Source organism: Taeniopygia guttata, chromosome Z, assembly GCF_048771995.1.
Source record: "Taeniopygia guttata chromosome Z, bTaeGut7.mat, whole genome shotgun sequence".
NCBI classification, from domain to species: Eukaryota; Metazoa; Chordata; class Aves; order Passeriformes; family Estrildidae; genus Taeniopygia; species Taeniopygia guttata.
The window spans coordinates 16,002,233-16,030,169 of NC_133063.1; the positions used below are offsets into that span (position 1 = coordinate 16,002,233).

The 27,937-nt window shown below is 40.1% G+C and overlaps 1 protein-coding gene across 4 annotated transcripts in view; it reads left to right on the forward strand.

Annotated features, from left to right (window-relative positions):
• MAMDC2 (MAM domain containing 2) overlaps positions 1-27,937 on the forward strand; it is a 57,253-nt gene that overhangs the window by 2,942 nt on the left and 26,374 nt on the right. For all 4 annotated transcript variants that reach the window (XM_072922465.1, XM_072922464.1, XM_030258058.4 and 1 more), the window contains exons 3-4: positions 26,805-27,070; positions 27,786-27,870. In XM_072922465.1, coding sequence (XP_072778566.1) covers positions 26,805-27,070; positions 27,786-27,870 — 351 coding nt within the window. The remainder of the gene's footprint in view (positions 1-26,804; positions 27,071-27,785; positions 27,871-27,937) is intronic.

Below are 27,937 nucleotides of genomic sequence, written 5' to 3' on the forward strand. Positions count from 1 at the left end.
TAAAACCATGCCCCTTTTGGCAGCACTGTGTCCTCCTGGTACTTGCTGGTCAGCGTATGTACATGTGGTAATTTACTGGGACACAGAGGAGGTTAAGAACAGGAGACACAGCTTAGCGTTGAATTGTTCCACTTCTCTTTTGTTGTTTTAAAATGTTATTTCTGGTATAGAATTACATTCAGTGGGTCTTTCAGAGGGATTATCTGACTCGCAGTGTAAGTTCTTGCATCTTATAACTCTCTCAATAGCGTAGTCTTGTGCCAGACTGTCAACGTGAAGTAAATATAACTAAAACCATGCCCAGAAATTTCCACTCCATACTTGAAAGTATTTTGCCCAGTTGCCAAGGAAGCGAGTATCTTCCGATGGGCAGGGCACACAGAAAGAAAGTGTAAGTTTTGCTTTTGTTTGCAGCTACACGGTCCCACTTAAATGAATATATTTCTAAGGTTCAGCTGCTGTTTTAAATGTTCCTGCTGTTTTAAATGTTTCTAGCTTCTCTTTAGTGTTCTGGTAGTTCCAGCTTACAGTAATTGTTTTGTTTAATTTTAGAATTTTCATAATTGAAAAAAATTTAATTTTTTAGGTAAAGTTTTGATACTTGTAAGTGGCATTTTAGGCCCTATTTTAATCAAGTGTCAATCAAAAGAAAATACTCAATGCTACAAATGATAGCCGTTTCACTGTTAAGTGCTTTACTCAAGACTGGCAAATCAGGCCCTAGTGAAGTGGATGCCTGTAGGAACAGCTACACAAAAAACAATTCAGACATCTGTCCAGTTGACCTGTGCTTCCATAATATCTCTGTTCAGTGAAACCCTGCGTAAGAGTCAAACTCTCTCACATGACTCTGAATTCAGGAATAGGACCTTCAAGCATATCAAGGTGCTTTTTTTAATTGTCAGCTTTTTCATTCACTGGCTAGCTTGGTGTTTGCCTTTTAGAACTATAATGATTTTAGCAGACAAACACCATGCAAGGAAAAATGTAACACACAGAAAAAGCTGTGGATGTAAATGTCTAGTGAGCCTTGGGGTGGGCTGGGAAGCACACCCAACTGAGGTCATGGCCCACGCTGCTTAAGTACAGCATCAGGCTTGAGGCAGTGTGTTCCCTAAGGAGCCAGTTCTGTTTTCAGTGTAGCATGGGAAATTCCATGCAACACAGTCTGCTTTGTGTGTTTGTAGAATACCAACTACACAAGAAACATAGGAATGTTGTTGCTCAGGAAGAGATCATCATAGTGCAATCCTGCTTCTGAAATGAGCAACAGATCAATTTGTATGTTACCAGTGATAAGATCTGAAAGCTTTATGTGAGTTTCTCCTATACATAAACAGAGGAGACAATGGTCCATTTTCATTTCAGTGGTGTAGGCATGCCCGCAGAAATGTTATTGCATTCATGATGCCTCTGAACAGATAATTTTACTTAAAGTTCAGAATATAAGACAAAGATTAAACTCTTGGACTCAACCAATGGGTAGGAAATTTAGAAATCACATCTATATTTGTCGCTACTATAGTAGTTAAAGATAGTTGAGAAGTTTGAACACCATGCTGGTTCTAACACCTACAGGTGTATGGAGCATGAGTTCATGTCCAGTTATTTTGGGGCATAGAGCTTTATAGATGCATAGTGGTTGATTTCCACAAGAATTCACTTCTTTGTCCACAGCGTATGTGTGGGCAAGTGAAGTACCAGTTAATTCTAATACATACTGTCAAATTGTGTAGGGTAAGATATCTCAAATAATCTTGAAATTTTCTTTAACCAAATTGCACAATTATTTTAGACTACAGACAGGCTCTGCAAATCCAGAATGGTCTTTGAAACAAAGGAAGATGATGTGTGTAATAGGCAGTAATCCTGAATAGAGTAATAAATAAAACCATGTAGATCCACTTATAACAGCAGTAGAAAACATAACCTTGGTTCAATTGTAGGCATTCTGAAGTGGTAGGTTTGAGCATTTTTTGCGTTCCTCTTAGCTGTGTCCAGCACAGAGCTGGCCATAACCTGATGGTAAGAACATCCTGCTCACAAACAGTATTACAGATAAATTTCATTAGACACAATAATGGTGGCATGTCTTTTCTGTGACTCGGGGCAATGTTTACATTTTTACTTACCATATCTGTACAGCACTTTGTGTGAACTGTGGGTATGTTTGGTTTTCCGTTGCCTTTCACTCTAACAGAGACCAGTTTAATAGTGCTAAAAATAGTGTGCATTTTGGCTTTCAGCTTAACTTTGCCCTAATGGAGTTTGCTATGCTGCACCTGCTTGCCTGGATTTAAGCACTAGATAAGAAACTTGTCCATTACAACAGCAACCTATAGGGAAGAGAGTTTATTTATATTAGCAATGTGTTCCAAAAAGTAAGTGATCACTGTTAAATGTGCCTAATGAGTTTTGTGGCACTGAAACACTATCACACATTAAACACTAAACACTAGTGAAAGCTATCACTAGTAGTTGATACTGCTGTATGCACCTATTGACAGCTTCAAATGCATATTTTTGTGTGTGTTGCTTTCCTTCAAAATTCTGGAAGTGTGTGTTTCTTCATATCTCATGTCACCAAGGATGCATTTTAATAGGACATATTTCAGGGTTTTAATCATGTTTTTTCTTTCTATAATATTTTGAAGGAAAAGAGATTTCACTCAGAAGAGTGATGTAAGAGATTACATTACATATAAATACGGCCTTATTTTCTTATTCCTAAAGCATATGCCTATTTTTGCCTCATTATTCCAAGACATTGTTCCTGTGATACACTCCAAACAGGCATCCATTAGGTAATAATTTATGGAAAGCTAGTGAGCAAGCAACATCAATAAAAGTAGTTTCAGGAAACTGAAGTTTGTTTGTTGCAACATATTTATCACATAGCTACACTTAAAAATATATGGAAAATAATTTCAAGAGACAGGACAGCTATTGCAGGTCATCAGATAAGTCAGGCATGAGAGCAGCAGCATTATAAGGAATCTCAAATCTAAACATTGCCTGCATACCATTTAAATAGCTTGTATTTACAGCTGTGCCATATGACTTAAAATTGACCTCTTTTGATCTGAGATCTCTGATCTTGAATGTCACATCATGTGGTTGTAATATGCAGAGTAATGGAGCAGGTGATAATTGGCAATTCTAGTTTTTTTTGTGTGGCTTGTGTGGCACAGCACAGTCTATGTCTGATGTGTGCTCTGTCATGCTCTGATACAAACCTATTGGCAAATAAATTAGCACATTTGAGATCTTAGTTTTCTTTCCATCTATCTACAGTATTTTCCTGTACATTAGGAAGTACATAATCTGAAAATGTAAAAAAAGTTGTAACATTGCTGGCTTTGTACAATTCTTGTAATGAGACAAGTGGTCTCACGTGTTTTTTGTGAGATCACTGTGTACCTGGGAGTCAAGGAGACTTGCACCAGCTTGTACCTAGCTGCAGTTGTTGAATTCACTCTGCCACAGGAGCTTATTGGTTTGGGGTTTCCAAACCTGTAGCCAGGGCATCTCTGCATCAAGACCAGTTTGATGGAGGATAGAAGCTCTTAGATTGGCGCATGGTCTGTTTTGCCTTGTCCTGATAATTAAAATGTTGGTGTTCCGGGCCACAGTAATTGAATTTAGAGTGACAGCTGTCCTTTCTGAGGAGCAGGGAAAGAAAGGTTGACTCACATACTTCTTTCACACTTAGAATCTCATGTTCTTCTTGTTTTCCTTTACTTCTGATGCCATTTCTCCTGTACACTCCACTTTGACTACTCAGCCACCACTCTTGTGTTAGCAACTTGTTTCTTCACACTATTTCCCTGTTCAGGCTGTTACTGGCAGCTTAATGGTAGTACCATGTGTGAGGAGCATTCCATCTTGCTCCAGCCTATCCCTTGTCTTGCTGATCCCAGTATGAAATCTTACATTTTGCTTGCCCCAGTATAACTTCCATCCTAGACTTCTGGGTAATAGCATTTTTAATGAGCTATGCCCACATTACAGTTAGTGTATTTTTCCCTATCTTTGGAGGCAAGTCTTGTGCAAAAAAAAAAAAAAAAAAAAAGACTGCCAAAAACGCTTTCTGTCCATCAAGAGCTTCAGCAGCAGTTGCCTGTGCAGGGGTAGGGGAAGAAGCAAAGCCTAAATTGTTGTCAGTGAGTCACTACATGAGAGATGAGTTTCAAAGCATTCCTCTTCTCCACAGAATAGTAACATTCCCATAAGTGTGTTTTCACATACAGCTGTTACTGATTCAGCACTTACAGAGTCAACAACTGCTGTAGTGCATTTTTACACTGAGCCATGGAATTTAGCCGCAAGAGCAGGAGGATGACTCTTAGAAAATTATTATTTACTGAATATACATTGCACTTCTGACAATAGGCTGGACTATTTTTTTGTCATGAAAATACTGAAAATAGATAATTTGCCACTTGAATAAAAAAAAAAAAAAAGAAAAAGAAAAAACTGTAGGAGGGCAAAAGAGGATTTGGGAGCTGTGATGGAGGTGAAATCACCTCAGTCAAATAAATAACTTGCATTTACTCCTGGCCTTGCAGATGTTGTTGAAGTTTGCTAAAATTCAAGTACAGATATGGAAAAATCACTGAAAACTACTAGAAATATTTTCAGCTTTCTGAAAAATAATGGAAGATGCAAATGAACTGAAGTTAAGTTTCTTTCAGGAATTTCAAGATGCAGCATGGCATGAGTTTTTTCATCAGTAAAAGTGCTATTAGGCAGTACTTTGTGGTTGTTGCACCTATTACGCTACATGCATAATCATTTTGAAAAATGAAGAGGAAAGCCAATCATTTGCCAGTTCAGTTTTTGGAGGGAAGGGAAGAAATTTTCACTATAAATTTTGGACAAGATCCAACGTGAGTCAAGATCTTTAGTGAGGAAAAGTAAGCTTGCACTTGTGCTGAAAGGATAATCACAGACACTCCAGAAGCATTTCTACTAGTAAAGAAGATTTCTTCATCTTGCACATGGTCCAGACTGTTCAAAACTTTAATAGAATCAGCCTGAAAATGTCCTAATATTCTTATTATATAGGATGCTAATGAGTAGATATATTTGGAAGCTTACTGAAAAAGTAAGTCCAAACCAGTTACAACTAGTTGGTTTTATTAGCTTTTTTTGGAGCTCTCCCATTACGTTACTTTCTGAGACATTTTGTCCCCAGCCACTGTATGCAAGAGCAACACAAGAAAAGCTATAATTACTTGACTGATTAAACTTACCAAATAAGGCCAAATCTTCTGTGGTTACATCTCACAAAAATTATACTTTAAAAATTAGACAGATTTTCCTTTAATGTTTAAGTTTTTACTGTCTTAATAATACTTTTTAGTTGTTATGCTACAGAAGGCCAAATAAAAGGCCACAGCCATCCATGTAATTTTATATAATGTTTTGATTGCTTAGAATCCTTTATATAATTTGAAGAATTTTATTGCTCCCATTGAAAAGAGTAAGCCTCTTTTACCCCATCTTTCACTGTGCCTCTAGACAGCCAGAGATTAACGTGTGATTACAGTAGTCCTTCACATCGTAATCAAGCCAAAGATTCCTACAATTTTATGTAACAGTGTAGTGGTCTTTGATTAACAGAGTGTGTTCTACACTCTATGGCTGTTCTTTCCTCCAACACATTTTCCTTTGCCAAATGTAGCTCAAGAATAGTGTTTGAGACTACAAGTGCGAGTAATTGTGTTGGTGTACTTTGAATGTTGTTTTAAATAGATATATTCTCAGATAAAGTATGAACTACATGTTACTAGCACTTCATTCCCTTCTGAAAACCTTGTAAGTCTAGTATGAAAATAACCATGAATCATGGTAATTAGATTTCCATTTGAAACATTAACCAAAGTCTTTTAGGAAACAGAGTCTTCACAGTTTTCAATTAGCAAACTGTTAAAATGTTTTAAGAGGCACTCTTGTGACATGCCAAGTTTCTTCAAATTTCCTGGCCCACAAACTGTATTGATATTAAAAATGCATAAAGAGCTACAGAAATGGAAGGACTGTTTACAGCTGTTTTATACAAAACCATAGTGAGATATGAAGCCGTTGAAGGAAGTAATTATCCATTTTTCAGATTCTCTTATTTTTTTGATGTTACATCACTAACAATTGATCAGTACTGTGAGACTGTTGCCTTGTCTGTCCCTCATGGTTCAAAAAGATTGGAGCAGGCTCCTGCATGACAGTAAAGTCTAGGGAAATGCTAATGCATTTGTGGCAAGATGTTATGCCTGGAGAGTAAGGAAGGCAGACAATTATACCTGATCATACCTGTGAATAAGTAGATTTCCCCGTTTTCTTATCATAACATTAAAGATCAAGTTCTAATGCACTAAACAAAATTCTCTTCAGTAAAATTCTTACGTGTTCCAAAAAGCGCTTTCCACTTGTAGTATAAATCCTCAGCAGATACATAAGATGGGGAACCTTAATTGTCCAATGTACTTACTAATTCATTTGTAGATCTGGCAATGAAAATGTAACTCACTTCACCTCTTTCACATTTATTCTAGCCTGGAACATGGTTTCTTGCTTTTCAGAAATTACCATGAACATGACTTGAGAAGGCCCTTGAAAAGTGCTGGAGTCAACAGGTGGAATGAGTGCTTTCTCTGGGTTAGAGAACTGTGGAATGCAGCAAGCACCACTTTAAAATCTGTGTGTCTATTCCAGGGTTAGATGATGGGAATGGTGCCTTGCTATAAGGATCCAACCAGCCTCATAAGAGTTATAGGTACTTATAAGGTAAAGTCACTTCTGACTTGAAATCTTTATGGTTAATGCAAGATTTGTGAGCACTGGAGGGTCTTTTGAGAAAACAGTCCATGTTTTTTATATTGTGGCCTAGTTAGAAACAGCTAAGCAGAAAAGGCCCTGGGAGCCTTGGTGGATATGAGGTTGGACATGAGTCAGCAAATGTGCCCTTGTGGCAAGGGCAGCTCATGGTGTCCTGGGCTGCATTAGCAGTGTTGCCAGCAGCTCAAGAGTGACCCTGCCCCGAACAGAAGTTCAGCACTGTTGGAGCTCTGTCTGGAGTTCTATCCAATTCTGGCCTTCCCAGTATAAGAGAGACATGGACATACTGGAGAGATCCCAATGAAAGATCGTGAAGATGATTAGGAGACTGGAGCATCTCTTGTGTGAGAAAAGTCTGCAAGACTGTTCAGTGTGGAGAAAAAAAGGGTTGAAGGGGAAGTTTATATTATTAATAAATAGAAGGACCTGAATGGAGGGTGCAAAGGGAACAGAGCCAGACTTTTTCCAGTGGTAGCCAGTGACAGGACCAGAGGCAATAGACACACACTGCAACACAGAATGCTCCCTCTGAACTTTAGGAAGTGCTCTTTCACTGTGAGGGTGGTTTTGAGGCTGTGGAGTCTCTATTCTAGCTGATACTAAAAAGTTATCTGGACATTGTCCTCAGCAACTGGTTGTAGGTGGCCCTGCTTTAGCAGGAGGGTCAGAACAGATGATTTCTGGAGGTTTCTTCCAACCAGCTATTCTGTGAATCTGTGGCATCTTCATATTTTGACTAAAAGTTAAAAAAGCCTTACTGCAGTGGCCTTTCAGAGATATCTTTATTCATAGCAAAAGAACATAAGAATTTCTGGTTCCTTTTAAAGTTAAGAATTAAACAGAATAGTCACATGCTATGTGTAGATGCCTGATCCGTTTATATATATGTGCATATGAAATCTCTGCACACTCATGGAAGAGAAGAAATGAGTTTGTTGTAGATCCTTGTAGATTAATGATCTCTTAGCTGTAAGCAGTATATGGAGAACTTGCTACGTACTGGTATCTTTGGAGCTTGATTGTCATGTAGCTAATGTTTCTAATGCTCATCGCTGCAGAATTTTATGGGTAGCAGATAGGCTAAAATGTAGAGTGCTGTGATGCATTTTGTGACAGGATCTGTTCTTTATAATTTCCTACTTTTTTAGTAATTTCCTTTTGAAAGCTTGCCTTTGGCATGTTCTGTTGTAGACATGGTTGTTATCCTGAGGAAGTTTTAGCAAAATAGTTGTGCTCCATCTAATCACTCTTGGCAGATCATTCAGCACATGAACCTCCTTGACTGAGACCACAGTTTTGCAGCTGTTTGGCCAAAGTGAATTGAGTTCATTTTAGGCCATATGAGAGAGTTGATGGTAATTGGCATCATTGCTTTCTGGAGCCAGCAGAGAAGCCGATGAATGAATGGATATTGACTCTGAGTTGCTCTCAGCTCATCACTATGTTCAGGCAGGTGATGAAACAGATGTAGATGTCTGTGCTCTCTTCCTTGCATCTGTTTGGGAAATAGAGTCCTTAATTCTCCCAAGCCATGTATCCTCAAGTTGACCTGCAGTTCATTATCAGTATTTATTGCTGTTGTCTGCTTCTAGCAAATCCCTTCTTCTCTCCTTCCCCTGAGTACCAGATGCTTGGTGTACAGCAAAGTATATTCCCTGCCTTAGACATGTAAACACTTGTGGCAGACAATCACAATAATTTACAAGCTTTAGGTAGGAGCTGGAACCAGCAGACCAGGTACCTGGTGACACATTTCTTCATGCTTCACAATCTTCCTGAAATATTTTTTATCCCAGGAGAATTGTATTTGTGTACCCAAGTGTCAGGTGATAGTCAGTTTTGACCTGTGTGATTACAGTAGAACAACAGTGAGAACTGGAGTAATGCCATTGTTGTTACAGTTTGCCTGTACTCCATAGTAAATAATTTTCCATTATATGGCTTGACAGTTAGGTGTTATCCTTAACTGTTCAGTTCAGAAAATTGAATCAAGACAGACTGCAAGAAAATTAGGAACTTCTAGTACTGCTCTGGCTTTAAGCTACAGCTTAGTTTACTCTAAAAAAGTAGCAGAGAACAAATTTGGGTATGGTTTTCCATAGTGTAAAATACTTTTTGATTGTGTAAATTCCTGAGTTCTTAAGGAAAGTAAAATCTGCCTTGAGTGCTAGAGTATACAGAGATACCCAAACACAAACTGCAAATGCAGCTATCCTGGTGCCTGGATTTTAAAAGGTAACAAAAATCGCAGCAATAATTTTTTTTTTAAGAAAACTGGATATACTAGATTTTTTTCTTCCCTTAGAGGTAGACCATAGCAACATAATAATGTGGACACAAGCAATGATAAAATTTGACACGGTACAGAATAAAGTGTGTTTTCCAGTCTGTGTCATTATATGGGTATGTTTAATGTTTGCATCTGCGGCTTAATATTGAGCTTCACTGTGCTTACTGTCAGGTATTAACATCTTCATAGACAGTCTCAAAAAAACTTACATGTAGCTATAGGAATGCTTCATTTTAAGATGTTGTTTTATAGCATTTCAAGTAGAGTAACCTTTAACATTTTGACTATGCATCCATATAGCTAGACAGCGCTAATCTAAGCTGTGTGTTGTAGAAGCTTAGTTGAAGTTCACTAATGAGCAGGAGGAATTCAAACGAAGGAATCTTTTCTAGTTACTATACAGTCATTGATTTGCGTTTGAATTTCATAGAGGGATTTCTTTCCTGGCCAAGGATATTCTTGTGTGCTTGAGTGGAAACATGAGAGGCTTTATACCAATACCAGATTGTTCTCTAAATATAGCCACCTCTAGTTGTTATTTTAAACTGAGTGTCAAACTGGAGAGTTATTAGGGCAGTAACTGTGGTTTGTTTGAAAAAGAAGAGAGAATGTTGCACAGTGAAGTTATCTTATATGGAAATGAGTGGTATGTGTAGTTTGGACTACCACATGTAGGTAAAAGTCTGAGAGCTGTAATCAGTGTTTGTTTTTATATAAATTTGGAGTGAATATGAAGTGAATATAAATTCACAGCTGATGGGTGTTGAAGCCAAAAATAGGGTTACATGATCAATCATCCCTTACTAACATAGGAATGAGGATCTTTTTCTGTGCTGGGCAGCTAGATATTTTTCTGTTAGTTAAAAAAGTTCTCTTTTCATGTTGCTTAGATTTTGTGCTAGTTTTTTGAATTTATTTTTTGAGAGAGACCATTTTGTGTTTTCTGTTAGTTATGCATCTAGAAGGGAGTTTAATTACTATGCCCATGGTTGACCTGTAGGTAGTCTACTATGAGAAAGTTGAAGCCCAGAGCAGTAAGAAGTCTCAAAAGAAGTCCACAGCCTAAAAATATTTAAACAGTTCTGTGAAAAGACAGAAAAAAACTCCTACTTTATCTTTTAAACTTGCTGGAAAATGGAATTGTTGCCTGCTGGACATCTGCACTAGCTGAATCATCCTCATAAGATCTTTTCTAATTCAGTGGTTGTACCATCTGATTTTGTACAGTGTGTGTGTATGAGCTGTTTTGTACTGCAGTGTACCACCTGGCAGGGAAGGGCAGCAGACAGAAGGGGCCTCACAGGAATATTTTTCTCTAGCCTAATGGAAGAAAGCCTGTGAAGTCTTTTGGGGAGATGTTTGCAGGCTGTATTTGGCCAGGGGGTCTGTGGTATTTAAGCACAGGTCATGGAGGAGGTAGCATGGTGTGCCCAGGGAATCTGCTGCAGGGTTTCCATTAGTGCTGCTGTGGTCACTCGTGTCTCCTGAGGTGCCTGAAGGTGACAGAAAAAAGCCCTGAATAGGCATGGAGAGGAGTTTAGGAGTGGTAGATTGTGCAAAGCCATGAATGCATTAAATAGGTAGACCACAGTATATCTGTTGAAAAGGGTGCTGATGGACTCCAGGTCAAAGAGGAATTGATACACAGCACAGAATTTCAAAATTTAACCAGGAGTCATGGCTCTGCTTTCCATTCACTTTATCTCTTCACTTTACCTCAACTTTTTATGGCAGTATATTGCCAAACAATAAATAATTCTTTTCCAGAAAGCTGAGAGAATTATAAAAGTGATGAAATATTGAGACCTCTGTCAGTCCTCTATCAGCCACTTCTGCTGCCCCTCATCTCTAGCTAATACTAATAGTCTTATATCAGCAACAGTCCGCAAGCATCCACAACTGAAGAGCCATAAGCTGTGAGGGAGAATGGACTGTACTGTGACAACTTCAGTGAGCATCAGAAATGAGCATGAGATGGGTAGTTCAGTTCCAAACTTCTATTCTTCATTAAATTATTCCCTGGTCAGATTAAAATAAATAAATAAATAAATAAATAAATAACTTATATAATACTCCAAATAATTGATTTGGCTATTTTCTCCATTTGCGACATGTTTTAAATTTTCGTCTAAAGGAATTAATTAAATTAATTGCTTTTAAAACACCAACTGTAATGAACTAGTCTATACTTACTGCTTTATTCTCCTATCTCACCAGCTTATTGCACAACTGCATAATATTTAATAATAATAATGTGGAGATAAGCACAACACAGTAAAGTGCAGGCACAGAATTGAGGGCAAGAAGTGGGTATGGACTGTAGGGGGAAATGAAGACCACCAAAAACCACTGAAGCCCTCTGGACTGTTTCCATAAAGGTCTAAAAGAATATACCATGTGTGGTAGGTGATTTACATAGAAGGCAAGAAACTTATCTCCAGGACAGGGATAACATACTTCTAGAAAGGTAACTCCACAAAGCCCGAATGTTTGGGCACTTCCAGGATCCTGGGCATCCCAGGTGGTTCAGTACTAAAGCCAGGACTGGTGACATCTTTTTCTTCCTTCCTTCTTCTCTTTCTCTCTCTCTCCTTCTCTAATTAACATCTCTCTCCCTCTTCTATTTTACCCTATCCCTTTATCCAAAAGCCGCTGTTTTGTGTTTATATAGCAGGCCAGGAGCAAACACACCAATTTCCTTGGCAAGGGTGTAATTTACTAAAAAAACTTGGTAAGGTTTTGCAGACCCTCTGACTTTTGTCATTCCTTTTGAGCAGGAGCCTCCATGAATCTTACAGAATGTTTCAGAAAATTTAGTTACCTATTTGCAGGACACTCCCCTCTCCCCCCCCCCATTATAATTTTTTTAAATGGAAAAAGAAAAATGCATATAGCAAAGTTCTTTGCAGCATTCTTGTGTCATTACATTTTCCTAAATTCAGAATGTGAAGTCTTTTTGCCTTCGGTAATAGTTTCATACAAGGTCAGCTTGTATCAGCTTCTTAGTCGCCTTAGATACCAGGCTTTTGGAGACTTGTATGTGAGCTCTTGTGCATTCTTTCCTTCCTCAGAGCACTGGAACTATAGGGCTCAGTACTTTGGGTTATTTCAGTATCATGCATTGAAGAGTTGTCTTTTTGTCTTTTCTGACTTCCCAATGGTTATAAATATTCCCCTTGTTTTCCAACTTGGCAAGCATCTACTCTGTGGCCTAGTTTATGCTCAGCTTCTGAAGTGTGGAGGAGCAGCAGCTCTGGGAGTCTCCCCCTCTGTGCTCTGGAAGTCGGTCTTTCTCCTGGTTCACAGCAGAGGGAGAGGCTGGGGACCATGTCAGAAGATTGCACTGATGCCTTGTTTCATGGTAAATCTCATGTGTGTGTTATGAATCAGGTGTTGATGCTATTTGAGTCTGTAGCTTGGAGCAGAGGCTGGAAAAGACAGTCCTAACCTTTTTGTTTTAAAGAGTTGAGCAGCCTGTGTATGAAATTTGAACCCAAAATAACAGTTGTCCAGCTAGTCTAATCACTCATTAACATTTAATAAGGAATAAATTGTCTCTGTATTCCCAGAGATGTCCATTGATACTTCTTGGATGAGCAGAACTGCAGATTTCTTCAGTAAACAATGAGCTTTCTCTGCAAGCAGCAGAAGTTTCTGACTCCACAGGGTAACAGCTAAACTGCTAAACTGCTGGGATCAGTTGCAGGGGCAGGCTTGAAAATCTGTTTCTTGAATTGTTTCACTAGAAACACAGCAGTGAGTCACTGCCAGTGACCAGCCAGACACCAGCACTCCTGTTGGTGCTGTGAGTAGCGTGTGGGAGTACTCACATGTGCCCAGTATGAGCTCCTGGCTCCCATTTCCCGTCAAGGGACACGTGTTTGCAGGAGATACTTTTGAAGCAGAGAATTTGCTCTTCCTGGGGAAGCTGCAGACACAGAGAACATGTGTTTGGGATCAGCACTGAATGTGTTTGTTGATGCTGTATGAACTTTGGTAACGCCTTCAAGCATTCCAGCATTTGCCTTATCTCAACTTCTGAGTTATACTTGATGGCAAATATGACACTAAAAGGCATTCTCAGAAGATGTGGATTAAGGACTATTTTTAGAAAGACCACACAAAGCTTGGCAGATAGAGCAAAGTTATTTCTGCAGGCTTTATTTTCTGCACAGTTGTTTTTATTCAGAATAAATATGAGGCACAGGCTGCTTAGTTAGGCTTGTGTGTTCATACAGTTGATACCACAACCAGCACAGGCAGACCACCACACAAAAATGGCCGCAGGGACTGGGAGGCAACAGGAGGGTAGTGTCACAGTGTCCTTTATTCATACCTGAGCATCCATCTGAGACCACTCTTGGGTACTAACAGCCAGCTGTGAGGAGGTGAGGTCAGATCTGCTGGTACATTTTGGGGCTCTTTAACTGCATTTTGAACATACTCAAATGTAGAGTGTACATTTGCAAGGGAACCACTCCTTTGGAATAGTCTTAAGTGCCCAATGAGATTTAGCACACTGAGTGTAAGTTAATTTAAACAGTATTTTATGGGTTTACATAAACTTCATTCATGTCTATTTGATCACCCTAGGATCACAAAATGACAGAATATGCTGAGTTGGAGGGGTCCCCTCAGGATCATTGAATCCAACTCCTGGCCCTGCTTAGGACACTCCAAGAATTACACCATGTTCTTGAGAGCATTGCCCAAACTCTTTGGGAATTCTGTCAGGTTTGGTGCTGGGACCACTTCCCTGGGGAGCCTGTTCCAGTGCCCAAACAGCCTCAGGATGAAGAACCCTTTGCTGATATCTAAATGTCCCTTGACGCAGCTTTATGCTGTTTTCTTGAGTCCTCTCACTGGTTTCAAGAGTGCAGAGATCAGCACCTGCCCTTCTGCTTCCCCTCGTGAGGATGTTGAATAGCACAATAAGGGCTTCCCTCAGCCTCATCCTCTCTAGGCTATTTAGGATATAAAATAACTAAAATAAGGCCTAATAGCCTTAGTGATCCCTTAGGGGGAATAATAATAATAATAATAATAATAATAATAATAATAATAATAATAATAATAATAATAATAAAAATAATAATAATATGCAAAATATCTAATGAGAAGCTATAAACTCAGTTACTTTGGAAGGTTTTGGCAAGTTTTTACTCTGACTGTGAAACAGGAGTCAGTGAGGACATCTTGAAGAAAACAGTTTCATGAACTGGCAGGGTCAGATTGACAGATTTTTTTTCAATGGCTCATTTATATCTCAGGATTTACTTCAGTCTTGATAAATGTGTCTTACAGCTCAAGTGGGATTTGCTGAATTCCTTTCTGAGCAATTGCCTGAGGATAATACTGGATATTCACTGAAATGACATTGCAGAAAGTGCTAAAATTTACCAACATTCTCGTGAGCTTTTCACTTCAAAAGTAATCTAGGAAAAAAATGGAAATATTTGAGGCTTGAGTTACAAATAAAGTTTTAGCATCTGTGATGACAAGTGTCCCAGAGCAGCTGGGGATCATTTGAAGGGGATGCTTGAAGGAATTAATTTGTTGACTGTTGCCTAGCAAGGCAAAGCAGAGAGCACACCACAATGTGACAGACGTGTGAAGACTGGACTGGGACAGACAGATGGCAGAGCCCTGCGCCTGGTGACATCTGATGGCCTAAGGTGAATTCAGACGTGTTAAATGGTTCACAGAGTTGGACAAAGAAGGGTTTGACTAGCTATTTTAATTAAAATAAAACCTTATGAACCTAAAATATATAAAAACTCAATTGCTTACAATTGGCAGTTAGATGTGCTGTAGAAAGCCAAATACTGCTTCTTAAATTTCCTAAATGAGTGAACATTCATACCTTTGACTGGCATCTGTCTCTGTTCCTTATATCAGAGTATGCTGAAGGAGCTGTCTTTTGCTTTTGATGCCAAGTGATCCTTACTAATTTTGGACAGTTCAACTATCCTGCTTGGAGCAGAAGCTCCAAGACTGAATATCCTTCCAGTGGTTCTAGGGACTGCAACTACTTAGGGATGGGTGAGAGAATCCTAAGGCATCAGCCCCTCCCCACAGAGGCCCAGAGTATCCTGTAAAATACTTTGTGAATGTTGTGGGTATTGCTACGATCGGTAAATTCACCACTGTGTGTGTGAGATGTTCTGGAGATTACAGTTATATATCTTGGGACTATTTTGATAAACCCTTCTCCGATTTTGTGGATTTTTTGTCTGTCTCTCTGTACACGTCATACAGACTTTCAGTTGCTACCAGCCCCTGCCAAGCAGGAATGATGTACAGGACTGCAAGCATAGAAGCATCCCTAATAAACTGAAGCCAATCTTTGAAATGGTTAATTGATGCATGCAGTTGTGCAGAACTCCGGGAAATGTTAGCCATGGGGCCTGGTGGTTGTGATGCTCAACATCAATAGATGTGTTCCTTGACTGAAGGTTTTATGATTGTGAATGTTGAATTTTCGCCATCGCATGCATCTGGTCCAGGATGAAGCTTGCTTCAGGATGAAGCAGAAGGTGAGTCACTGCAGCTGCTTTCTTGGTTAGGGTTGGTTCCTCTGGCCAAAGTGGCCACTGAGTGAGTAGAGCAGGAAATAAAGGGCTGCTCAACAGCAGCCAGTGATAAACTGGTTAGAAGACAGTGATCTCCAGCAGTTTTTGGAAACTGATGGTGTGGCCTGGCCAGTTCCCTAGGTGACCTGTGACCAGGTTACTGCCCCTGCTCATCAGGATCTGATTAGCTCACCTGTAGTAAGCTCTTTCTATAGACAGCTGTTTCAGGTCGTGTATATAAATATATGCCTCACCTGTCTGCAGTTCTGTTTGTCTTTTATGATGTGAGATCATTGATCAGCCCACCATGAGCCTGCCAGTTATCCCAATGATTCTGGTATAAAAAAAAATATAAAACCACTAAGCTTATGTAAAGCAGGAAACTGAACTCATAGGAGTTCAACTTCTGATGCCAGTGAAAACAAATATATATTTCAAGGTTTTTTTTTTTTTCCATCTGTGTAGGATCTGGGGCCAGCCAATTATCAGAATAAATGTAATTTCTACCCAAGCAGATCTGTAGTTTCCCTTGGAGAGATAGGGCTTGTGGACAAAGGTTACATTTTAGTAGATCTGATGTAGCTGGGAGAGACAGACAAGTGTTTAGGCAGATGAGTTGTTTTCCAGGGTAATGCAGTAGGCCAAATGATTTGGCAGATGCTAAAAGAGCAGATCCAGGCAGTAGAAAAGTTTAACTTTTATAATCTTGCATTTAGTGCATCTACGTGGTTTGCAGATGACTTCAGAAGGCCACCAACTGAGTTTTGTTTTTTTTTTTAATTTCCCCAAGGGAAAACCTGGTCCAGAACCTCCCATGCATGCTGTGACCCTATTCTGTCATCAACCAAAGCCAAGTCATGACGGGCAGACTTGTTCCTTGCTCATGCCAACTCCAAAGCTTATTTGCCCTTTCCCTCCCAGGGCCACTACTTCCTGTGACCAATCTGACTGCTTCCCTAAGTCCAGGATTGCTTCAGAGCTTGGCTTAGATTGTGAGTACCACGGGCTTATAGTTTAACCACTTTGGAGTACACCAAAGACTCAAGCAAGAAATCTTTGCTTTTGATGTGCAAAATCCTAATCTTCCAGATGATGGAAATCCAGATGTGCAGAAACCAAAACAGGGTTGATTGGGTTGGAGTATCTCTTTCTTCTGTTTCTTAAATTACTACTCCGTATGGCTGTTTTTGTCACTCTGATCCAAGGAGAAGTGTGGCCCCATAAATGCCCCCTTTAAAAACACAGCAAGAACTTCTTTGTTTCATAGTCTGGCTCACCAAATTCCTTATACTGGCTCCCTGTGGAGTGCTGGCCTACACTTTGATGTGGATTGCAGGCTTGATAGTTTTTTCTTCAAAGACTGTGTGGACTACAGTTAAGCAGGTTTGCCTTGGCCAGGCTGAGATGTGCTCATATCACAGAGCACATTATGTGCACAAAATACAGATCAGAGCTTGTAATATGTTATCTGCATACTCCACTGCATCACATCACGTGCACCTGTGTAAGCAAATAAAAGGAGTGATTAGCAAAGTAAATAGACAACATAATACAAATGAAATTTTGTATTTTTCTGCACTCGACCAAGGCAATCAGCTGTGCTGGAAGAGATGTCACAGTACATTCCCTTGTGTGCTTGATCCTGGTGGAAACATGATTTAGCAAAGAAATAGAGCTAGTAATGGAATAGATGAAAAATGTGAACAAATAGATGCTTGGTAATTTCTACTGTATCTGCTTCTTATCTTTAATATTCCCTGTGCACTGTGGGCAATGTAAACTCATTTAGGATGCCAAAGAATAAAGAACAAACTTTTTTCAATTATTTCCCATCCAGAAATTCACAGCAGATAATCTTGTGTCTCCAAATATTACCTGTATTTGAGACACAAGATGTTGATTTATACCAGCTAACAGAAGTCATGGAGATATCTTTTGGAAAGAGCTGTTTGAAGGAAAATCAGAGATACGTAACAAAAATTTGGCAGCCTTTGCGTCAGCAGATGAAAAGTTGTCGAAATTATGCGATGAGTAGCATGAAAATGCGAACTGAGTGATGTGAACAGCAGTTTACTGAGACTGATGGGTTGGTTGAAACAACAGAAACAAAATTTGAGTGTAGGAAAAAGGCTGAGGTCATTGTGAAAGGAAAAAACCCACTGCTTGTGGCTCAGAACAAACAGGAGATCTGATGCATGATGTAAGGACCTTGGGACTTGAAGGAGAACAAGGAGAGGAAGCATCCCCAGTGCAGTGGAGCAACTCCTCTAAATTAGAAGCAGAAAACAGCAGCTCAGGCTGGACCCATGCCAGACTTTGACAGGCAAGCTGATGGACAGAGGCTGGAAGACTTCCCCAGAGTGGTAGTAGCTGCCAGCAGATGCTGCAGTCACAGAGTATTTCAGTGCTTATTGTATTCATTTTGACAGGCTTGCTAACAGCTGTATTCTGAAATTCCTGGGGGAGCAAAGGCCAGGGCAGGAGGTGGAGCTGGTTGTTAATTCATAAAGCCATTTTTGGGAAAGGAGACTTGGAAGATTTATGCCTGGGGCTGGCAAACAGTTCTCTGGCCTGGTCTGGTGAATGTGGCAAGAAGAAGATGGAATCATTAATCTCAGTCCCTGTAGGTAGACTCAGCTCTTAAAGTAAGGTGAGCTGGAGAGAAAGCTGCTGGAGGAACTCCTGTTGTCAGGTTTGTCCATTTGGCCAGAGGAAGGTGCGTGACTGTTGTCTGTATGTTCATCACACCAGGCTGTGCTTTTCTAAGAAAAATTTTCTGTTTCTTAACATACTACTCAGCTTTGTGAGAGTTACCTGGAAACCTGGTTGACTCCCTGAAGAAGATGAGCAGATCTGATGGGGTATTCAGGTTCCTTCCCTGCCTGGAAGGGCAGCCAGCAGTGGCCAGGTGGGACCATGGGCTTTTTCTACAAAGAAGTGAAATCTTTAGGCTTGAAACTGCTGCTGTCCCTGTAGATACAGAAGAGAAAGCAAAACCTTGACAACAGCAATGCATGCCAGTCACTTCAGACAACAAACACAAAACATGCACCTCCTGCTTCTCCATCTCTCAGCTGAGCTGTTTTCACAGGGCTGCTTTTAAGAAACCATGGAGGAGAAAAGCAGGCTTAAAGAACAGAATGTTTTTTCTGTGATGACAACACCAATTAGTCCCAGTATATACCATGTAGGTTGTCTGGTGTGAATCTAACAGCTTGCCAGAAATAAAATAATCTGTGTCTTGATGGGAATGAAAACACTAGTTATACCTTCAGCATCAAGGCACCCCCTTGAATGTTTTGGGACTGAGACTCTATGTTCATTAATGTGGGCCAGGCTTTTCCACTCAGCCCTGCATGTATTGTGAGTGCATCCCTCTGTTCAGGGGAGAAACTGCTACTGCAAGTCTCCCAGGGGCCAAGGGGAAGGGATTAAACACCACCTCTGGCAAAAGTGGATTGCTGCTTGTTTTCTTTTAAGACAATTTAATGAGTGACACTCTGAAATGAGTTACCTACCCTTATAGTTATAGTTATAATCAATCCCTATCTAGTACAAGTAGGTATAGGTGAAGAAAATAACACTTTACTAACAAAACAAAATAGCAACAGGCAAAAATACCCCAACTAATAGTCGTAAGTTACAAAGGTGCTGAAATCTCACTAGCTCCTGGGGAGCACGGGGAAACTCAAAATGGGGGAGTGACCTTCCCCAAGACAGTGTCTTCCTCAGGCAACTGCATGATCTGTCAGACAAACCCCGCCCAGTGCAATCTACTTTATGGATCAAAAAACCAGGAAGGCAGGAGTTTACAAAGCAGTTCTGGTGGCAGAATTGCTGGTGTAGCTGGGACACTCCAGCCCCATGGTGTGAGCCTCTGGTTCATTGGGTGTTGGTGCTGTGGTCTTTCTGCCTCCTGCTGAACTCCACTGGTGTTAGTGCTGCTGTTCCCAAGCCGTGGGGGTGTTGGGGGGCAGAAATGATCTCCCCATGATAGTAAAAGGGTTTTAAAATCATGGGGATTTAGGGTTAAAAGGAAAATTAAGCTTAGTAGGCCCTGAAAAAATAAATACCCTAGGTACATGAAGGCCTTGTACCTTGCTAGAACTGCACCTGTGTAGCTAGTACATGATAAATGATATAATTGTTAGATGTGATGATTGTTTAGTAATTAAATATAATTACTGTTTAATCATAAGACTAATCATGAGAAAGTGTGGTCAGGGCCTAAGAAAGAGCACAAGAAACTTGTGCTTGAATAAAGTCAATGTATACAATAGAACAATATAAGTTTAATAATTAATATGTAAGTTATATAACAATAGAATATAAAATGTATTCAGCTGGAAAGCCATGTCGGAGTCACATTTGGGTCTGTACACGATTCCCAGAGCTCTCAATAAAAGCACCTGTGTATAATCATATCCCGTGATTATGTGTGTTCCTGAACACTGACACCCAGGCACTGAAAACAGCACCCTCCATCCCCTATGGCTCTAGCCCCCCACTGCACAATCCACTTTCAAACAGGTTTTTATTGTGAAATGCAGCTTCTTGGGTTGCTGCTGTTGTGGCTCCACAAACCTGCCCGAAACAACCCCCTCTGAAGGCAAGAGAGAAACAAACCAATGCACGAAGGGGAGCCTCTGGCTTGAGTAAGAGAGAGGAGGCAAGAGAGCTCTGCTGGGGTGACCCCGGCTTTAAAAAGACCCAGCACCCACTGGCCCCATGTTTCCTGCTGCACTGCTGGGTCTTAGAGAGACAGTAGCAATTTTGGACACAGATAGATATGGAATAAAATAACATTTTGGTTTATCTACCACACAAAAAATGTTGCTGCATTTTGTTACCTGCAGGATCCAGCTGGGGAAGAGGGCATGGAACATTCACAAACTTCATTTGCAAAATTTTGTCCTTCTGGCTGTATTGGTAATATTTCCAACTAATATTTTCTGGAGATGTAAGAGTTCATAGATCTCAGAAATGTACTGCTTTTCTACCTTTTTTTTTTTTTTTTTTTTTTTTTTTCCCAATAAAATATGAAAATAAATCACAAAACTAAAGCCAAGGCCCAAAACTGAGATTCTGCAATTCCACAGAAGGGATGGATAGATCAACTTTTGTCCTAAGGAACCCTGGTAACATTCTTTCCTGTTTCTATATGGAAAATACAGAGAAAAATGAAAACAGGACTTGCAAGTGTTAGACATTTCTTTCGATTTTTCTATATAAATGAGTACCTAACCAAATGTAAATTTCTCAAATTTTCCTGCTTCATAATTCCTTATTATTGTTTTTCTTGGAGCTTGCTGCTTATATTCAGTTTTTCTTGTAAAGATGTCCTGTGGCTGAACTAAGTGAGCAGCTGTGTCAGACATAAACTCCACAAAGAGCCAGAACAAGTCTGTGGTTACCATTCCAAATTTTTACAGAGGAAATGTATAATTGAAAAGCTAACTGGTATTTTTTTATTATTTCAGTGGTTGTTTGGGGTTTTAAGAATTTTTTCTCAATGCAATTTGTTTCAGTTTATTAGCCTGGCATCTGGCTTTTTGTCTTGTTTTTGCTGATTGCAGAGAAAGCAATCAGTGTCGTTTCTATGCTCTTTTTTGGAAAAAGCACAATTTCTGACCTCAGTAGCCCTTATTCCTTAGGCATTGATATAACCACTGCTGACAGAGCTACTGATGCCCACCTATATGTATGTATTTTTGGAAATACTGGGTGAATGACTCTTGGAGTTAATGCATCACAAACTGTAATTGAGAGAAGCTCTGTATAGAACTGCTTATTAGAGCAGCAAGATGACAAACATTTATACAGGAGGATTTTAAAGATCTAGTTTCATCAGTCTTGCTGCTGCAGTGCATAGTTGCATTGGGGAGGGGTAGGCTTAGGAAACATAGTTGTTAAGGAAACCTAGGGATTAGGAGACACAGTGTCCTAATTCCCCCTGGAGTCAATGTTTTGCTTGGACAGGGGTGAGTATAAAAGGAACACATGCTTGGTCCTGTGAAGTTTGATTCAGGTGTCAAGCAGAAGACATTGAAGTTACATGGTAGGTAAAACATCATCATAGAAATGTGAGTAGAATGTGCATTACTTACTAGCCTGAGCAGTGAGAGAGTGGTGAGGGAAATGCATCTGAATCTCCTTTCTCTCAACCCTTGTCCCAGCTGGAGGTGTTTGCCTTCACCAGGCACCTGCTGGCTGCCAGTTGTCTAAAGTCGCACTGGAGCACATTTGATGTCGTATGGAGACAAGCCAGGGGCACCTAAGGTAACAAAAGGCAAGAAATACCAGTGAAATACCTCAGTGAGATTAGAGGGCATTCATGCAAAAGGGCAGCATGAGCTGACAGCTCAGCTGAGGTGCCTTTCCACCAGTACACACTGTGTGGGCAGCGAACAGGAAGAGAAAGAAGCCACTGTGCTGCTGTGAAGTTTTAACTTATTTCCAATTCTGAAACTTGGTGGGACAAATCCTATGACTGGATTGCACCTATGGATGGCTACAGGCTGTTCCAGAAAAGTAAGGGTGGAGGGGTAGCCCTCTGTTTCAGGATGTGGATTGAATATGAAGTTCTGTCTCTGAAGAACAGGCATGAGCAGGTTGAAAGCCTGTGGGTAAGAATCAGACACTGAGACAGCAAAGAGAACGTCATGCTGGCATGTACTACAGGCTGCCCAACCAAGGGGAGCCTGCTGGCAAAGCCTTCTTGCTCCAGCTGCAAGAGGTGGTCTGCTTGCAGGCTCTTGTCTGGCTAGGGGCCTTCAACGCTGGGCAAGTAACACGGCGAGCTGTGAGCAGTCCAGGAGACTCTGGTAGTGCATGGAGGATAACTTCTGAAGCTAGGTTATAGACAGCCTACCAGAGGGGATGTGATACTGGACCCGTGGGTTGCCGACACAAGTTAATTTGGGCTGTCAAGATTAGAGGCAGCCGGGGCTGCAATGATCATGCACTCAAGGAGTTTGCAGTCCTGAAGGATATGGGTCAGGCAAAGAGTAAAGTCAGAATAATGAATTTTAGGAAAACAAAATTTCAGGTTGTCAAGGATGTAGTCAGTAGGGTCTCATGGGAAACTGCTCTGAGAGTCAAGGGAGCAAAAGAAGTTTGGCAGCTCTTTAAGGCTGATTTCTGTAAAACACAAGAAAAGGAGTAAAAGTTCAGGCAAAGAAGGCAAAAGACTGGAATGCATTAGTCAGGACCTGCTGGTCAAACTCAAGGACAAGAAAGAAATCGACAGTCAGTGGAAGTAAGGACAGGTATCCAGGGAAGACTATGGGGTCACAGCCCAGTTTTGTAGGAATGGGGTGAGGAAGGCAAAGGCAAAGCTGGAGCTGAACTTCACAAAGGTCACACAGAACAAAACAAAGAGCATATATAGGGGTGTCAGCCAGAAAAGGAAGGTCAAAGAAAGCATTTACTCCATTGATAAGCAATGCAAACTGGTAAATAGGATGAGGAGAAGGCTGAGGTACTCAAAATTTTTTTGCCTCAGTTCTCACTGACAGCCTCTCTTCCCCACACCTTGTGAGTGAATGGACTGTAAAATGTAGCTGTGGGAGTCATGTCCCTCAGAGAGATCAGGTTTGTGTTCACCTGAGGAACCTGAGCGTACATAAGTCTATGGGATCTGATGAGATGTATCGAAGAGTCCTGAGGAAGTTGACTCTACAGCTGCCAGGCCACTCTTCATGATACTCAAGAAGTCATGTCAGTCAAAAGATGACAAAGAAAGTTCAGCGTTCCTGTATTTGCACAGCCTTTTACACTGCTAAGGACTGCATCTACCCCCTGAGCAAGTAATTGCTGGAAATGTCATGCTTGTGTTTCTGTGTCATCAGGCTTTTCCTAGAGTTTTGTGACTACTCTCATCTGCCTTTCTGTGATTTTAAAGAGTAGCCCTCTCTTGATAACTCCTGAATGGCTGCTATAGGTTAACTGTCATGAGCATTTACACAAGGATTGTGGCATGCTGCAATATGAAGCAATATGAAGCTCTGTGTTATATTTTTAAGAGGTTACACCATTGTGCATTCATCAAATTCTCCACAGACTGGAAAATCACCTTCTATTACTCCCACAAACAAGTGTGGAAAGTTGTCTGCTTTTTTACTCCAAGGACCACCCCCTTTGCCTTGCTTTGTCACAGTTGCTCTGTGTCAGTCCTTGAGACCTCATTGTGAGATTTTCCTTTCTGCACCAATGGCACGTCATTGGTGGTACTGAAGTGCAGTTTAGGATCAAGGCCAGTGTTTAGGATGTAGTCAATGCTGCCATTCATTTGGGAGAAATTTAATGTTGGCATTTTCTGTGCTTGGAACTGCCAAGTGCCACAGTCCCTGATCCTGATTAGCAAAGCATTTGAACCTACACATAAAGCTCTCAATCAATACATTAATTTCAGTGGAGCCAATTACACATTTAAGATTTCAAAAGAAGCTAAAATTATTAGGTTGGGAGTGAGAGCACTCTGTTTCGGGAGAGTTATAATCATTTTAGAAAAAGCAACCAACCCCCATTCCCAGTTAAAAAGGGAGTTCATGATCTTTGCTCTTGTACCTGTGGTGAATCAGACAAAAGTGAGAGCAAGTGCACAACACGCAGATAGCTGAGTCAAATTTACACTGACATAATCATCCTGATTGGAAATTATAAGAAGTTTTCTTTGAAACCACTATTTTTGTAGAAGAAACCTTAGTCTACATATAATTCAGTTTTAAATCCTGGCAACTATTTAAGCTTCATAGCTGGTAATTTGAGGTCTTCATGTGAATGTATTTTCCTATGTCAATGCTAATTTCTGGGGAAAAAAAAAAGATTACTATTATAAGAAGTATCTGTTTTCTATGGGGTTTCTCTTGAAGTACAGACAAAAACAGGGCTGAAATCTAAACTGAAATTGCCAGGCATGGATTCCAAATGGTAGGTTTCTTTGTAAGTAAAATGATCCAAGTTCAGGCTAACCTAAAAATATAGATTCTTCATCTGAATAGAATATTATCAATTACATCAATTAAAACCAAATATTTTAATTTAAGGATTTGACTTCTGATGGAGTCTCGATGATTACTCTCTATCTTCTGAAAATAGAGTACCTTGGGCAAGCATATGCCAGCAAATAAATGCTGTCTGTGCTAACTTGTGTGAGCTACCTGGATTAATGCATGAAAGTGGAAGCTATGGGCTCCCATGTCACGTACTGGCAGATTAAGTATTTGGCACGCACATTAGGTGCCTATTTTAAAATATTTATTCTTGTGTTTATTTTTCTTTCAAATACTGCTACAGTAACAAATTACTTGTACATTACCAGTGATTTCGTATTTTTTCCCAGTAGACTAAAACCAGACAGCAGATATAAAGAGAAATCATGTTAAGAGGCAAAAAAAATTCCATTCCCTAAAAAGGGAAAGAGAATGCAGCTTTTCTGTATTTGCACAGCCCCTTACACTGCTTAGGGCTGCAGCTATCTCCTAGCAATCATTTATCTTATATCAGTTGAACAAAGTATGCAGTACAAATGGGTTGCTGGGCATTGTGTCTGCAGGTGAGAAAGGGAGCAGATGCAGGGGGATGCTGTAACATGCAGTTCCCAAAGAATCAGGTGTTGTCAGAGTGACTGTCTTCTCCTGGCACCTTCCTGGGGTGTATGGGAGAAGATTGTGGGAACCTCATAAAGCAGAACTATGCATATGCTTTGCCTTGAGAGGGTGGTGACCTTCCATGCCGATGATTTATTTTCCTTTAGAGAGAATACTTTTCAAAATGCAACAAAGGAACTTCTGGGAATCAACCCCACGGTGTCTTGGTAGATTGGGAGGGTTCAGGCAGGATTTGGGAGGGGATTTTTGTGCCTCAGAGGCAAGCAATGTATTTAACATCAGTATGGCTGCTGACATTTTTGAGTTACCAAAATATTTACATATGCATGGAAACTGACAAGCTCTGTGGTCAAGTGAGAGGAGATTAAAGAACAAGTATATTCTCTGGAAAGTGTGATGTGCTGCTGACTAAAGGGCTAATTTGACACAGGCCCTGATAGCAATTTTAACTCATACTTGCAGCTCCGGTGATGAGAATTAGTCTCAGAAATGGGATTTGTTTAATGTACATTGACATTAGGTTAGCATGATCATTTTCCTGATAATCTATTGGGTAACGTTTCAGACATGGGTGTCCTAGTTTGTCTGACAGTTTTGTGGTATTTTGGGTTTTTTAAATTTCTTTTTAAGTTTTCTTTTTTTGAATCACTTGGTTCTGGCATTGTATTTCAGGTTTCTGTGACTCCTGTAGTCCATTTTACTCTTCTGATCTTGGGTTTGATGTCTTAGTAGACCTTTCAGGACCATGCTTATGCTTCAGTATAATTTATTTACCATTGCCTCATTTTTCTACACATTGTTTCTTTTGCACTTTTTTTGCCTCCTTATGTACTTTTAGCTTGTCATTGCACTCTTTCATTTTTATATGGAAGGTAGTTTTAGACCTTGCCCCAGAGAGTAATTTTAAAATTATATTGGACTGCTGCTGTGTTTAAATGTTGCTTTACATTTTGCAATATTTTTTTTAATCAGCAGACTTGAACTTGTTAATTTTACTACTTAGAAGTGTTTTTCTAGTTTTATTCTTTGAAATAGAGGTGCATTGGGAGTTTTTATCTGCAATGTCTTATTTTATGTATTGTTTTTAAACCTACATGAAAATAAAACAACTAAATTCTCCTGCAAAATATTTCTCTGTGTGCAAATTGTCTTGTCAATGCAATTGTCTATCTACAGCTATCAGTTCCAAAGGGTACTACTTAATAATCTGCATTAAATAAATATAAATAAAATTTTGAGGCAAGATAAATAATCCTATCTCAAAATTTCCAATAATATAAAAATTGTGTTTAAACATGATGGGAGACTCGTGAAGTCACATTTGTGTGAGTACAGTAGGATACCAAAAGGTTAAGTGACTTACCAGAGGAGTGGTGGTCTCAGCTTCCTGACCTAGTCCCAGAATTACCATTCCTTCCTAGATAAATACTTTTCTCCAGGGATGCAAAAGGAAAGCCTCTGACATTTATTGGCCTGGTGTGTGTCTGTTCCCAGGACATTACATTTCTGTGGATACGTCTTATGAGGGTGAGAAGGCAGTGCTGTCCAGCCCTGATCTATACTCTGAGGAATGGAGCTGTGTCAGACTGATCTATCAGATAGCGACAACTTCAGACGCCTCACCTGATCCTGCCAGGCTCAACCTGTACTTGAGGCAGGAAGGAGAAAGTTTTGATCGTTTGCTGTGGTCAACCAGCGAGCCGTCAGACAGCTGGCTCATAGCTAGCTTAGATTTAACGAATGGCACAAACAAGTATAAGGTAAGCCCAGTTTTAGAAGATGCCACAGACTTTCTGGTTGGGCATATGTTTGGCTGTACAAACTTCTTTTTTTAATATATGCAAACTTATTTTGAGCCCTATTCTTGGCTTTCATGTCTAATGCTGGCAGCACAAGTCAGCTGAGCCCTCTGTCCCTAGCACCCATGAGCAGAGCTGGCACAAGGCAGTTCTCTGACCAGCAACTGCGTGGAGCAGCTCATGAGGACACATGGCCAGCTGAGCCCTGCTGTGAGGATGCTTCATCTCCTGGTATCCCTGCAGAGCTGCTGGTGCCATATGGCAGATTTGGAAATCCCCAGGTCCTGGGTCTACATCTGTTCTCGCTTATTCCTCCCCTCTGTGCCTTTCTGGAAGGAGTGACATGCTGACAGAAGAGTATTTCTACCCAGAATCCATCCATCACTCACAATAACATCTTGTATAACCACAGCTGAGGAATATGGAATTCCATACTCTCAACTGTAATGTGGAAATTTTTTGCCTTGTCTCATTGTTCTTCAGCATGTCTTCTGTGGTTAAAGAAGAGCACTGGCTCCATCTTTAATACATTCTGCCAAGCTCTTTCAGCAAAAGCACGCCTGACTGTAAAGATGATGGTTCCCCAAGAAACATTTAATTTGTTCTCCTGTTTATCCTGTTTAAATATTTAAACTAATGAAATCCTAAAATTGACAGTTTGGTTTATATTGTGCAGCTGGTACTGGAAGGTGAAATGAGACAAGATAAATCCGCCAGTATAGCAGTTTTTGAAATCAAAATAACTTCTGGATATTGTATTGGTAAGTACTCTTCACTCAATCCTCATATTCTCTGCATAGAAGAGAATGCCTTGTTGGCAGTTTTAAA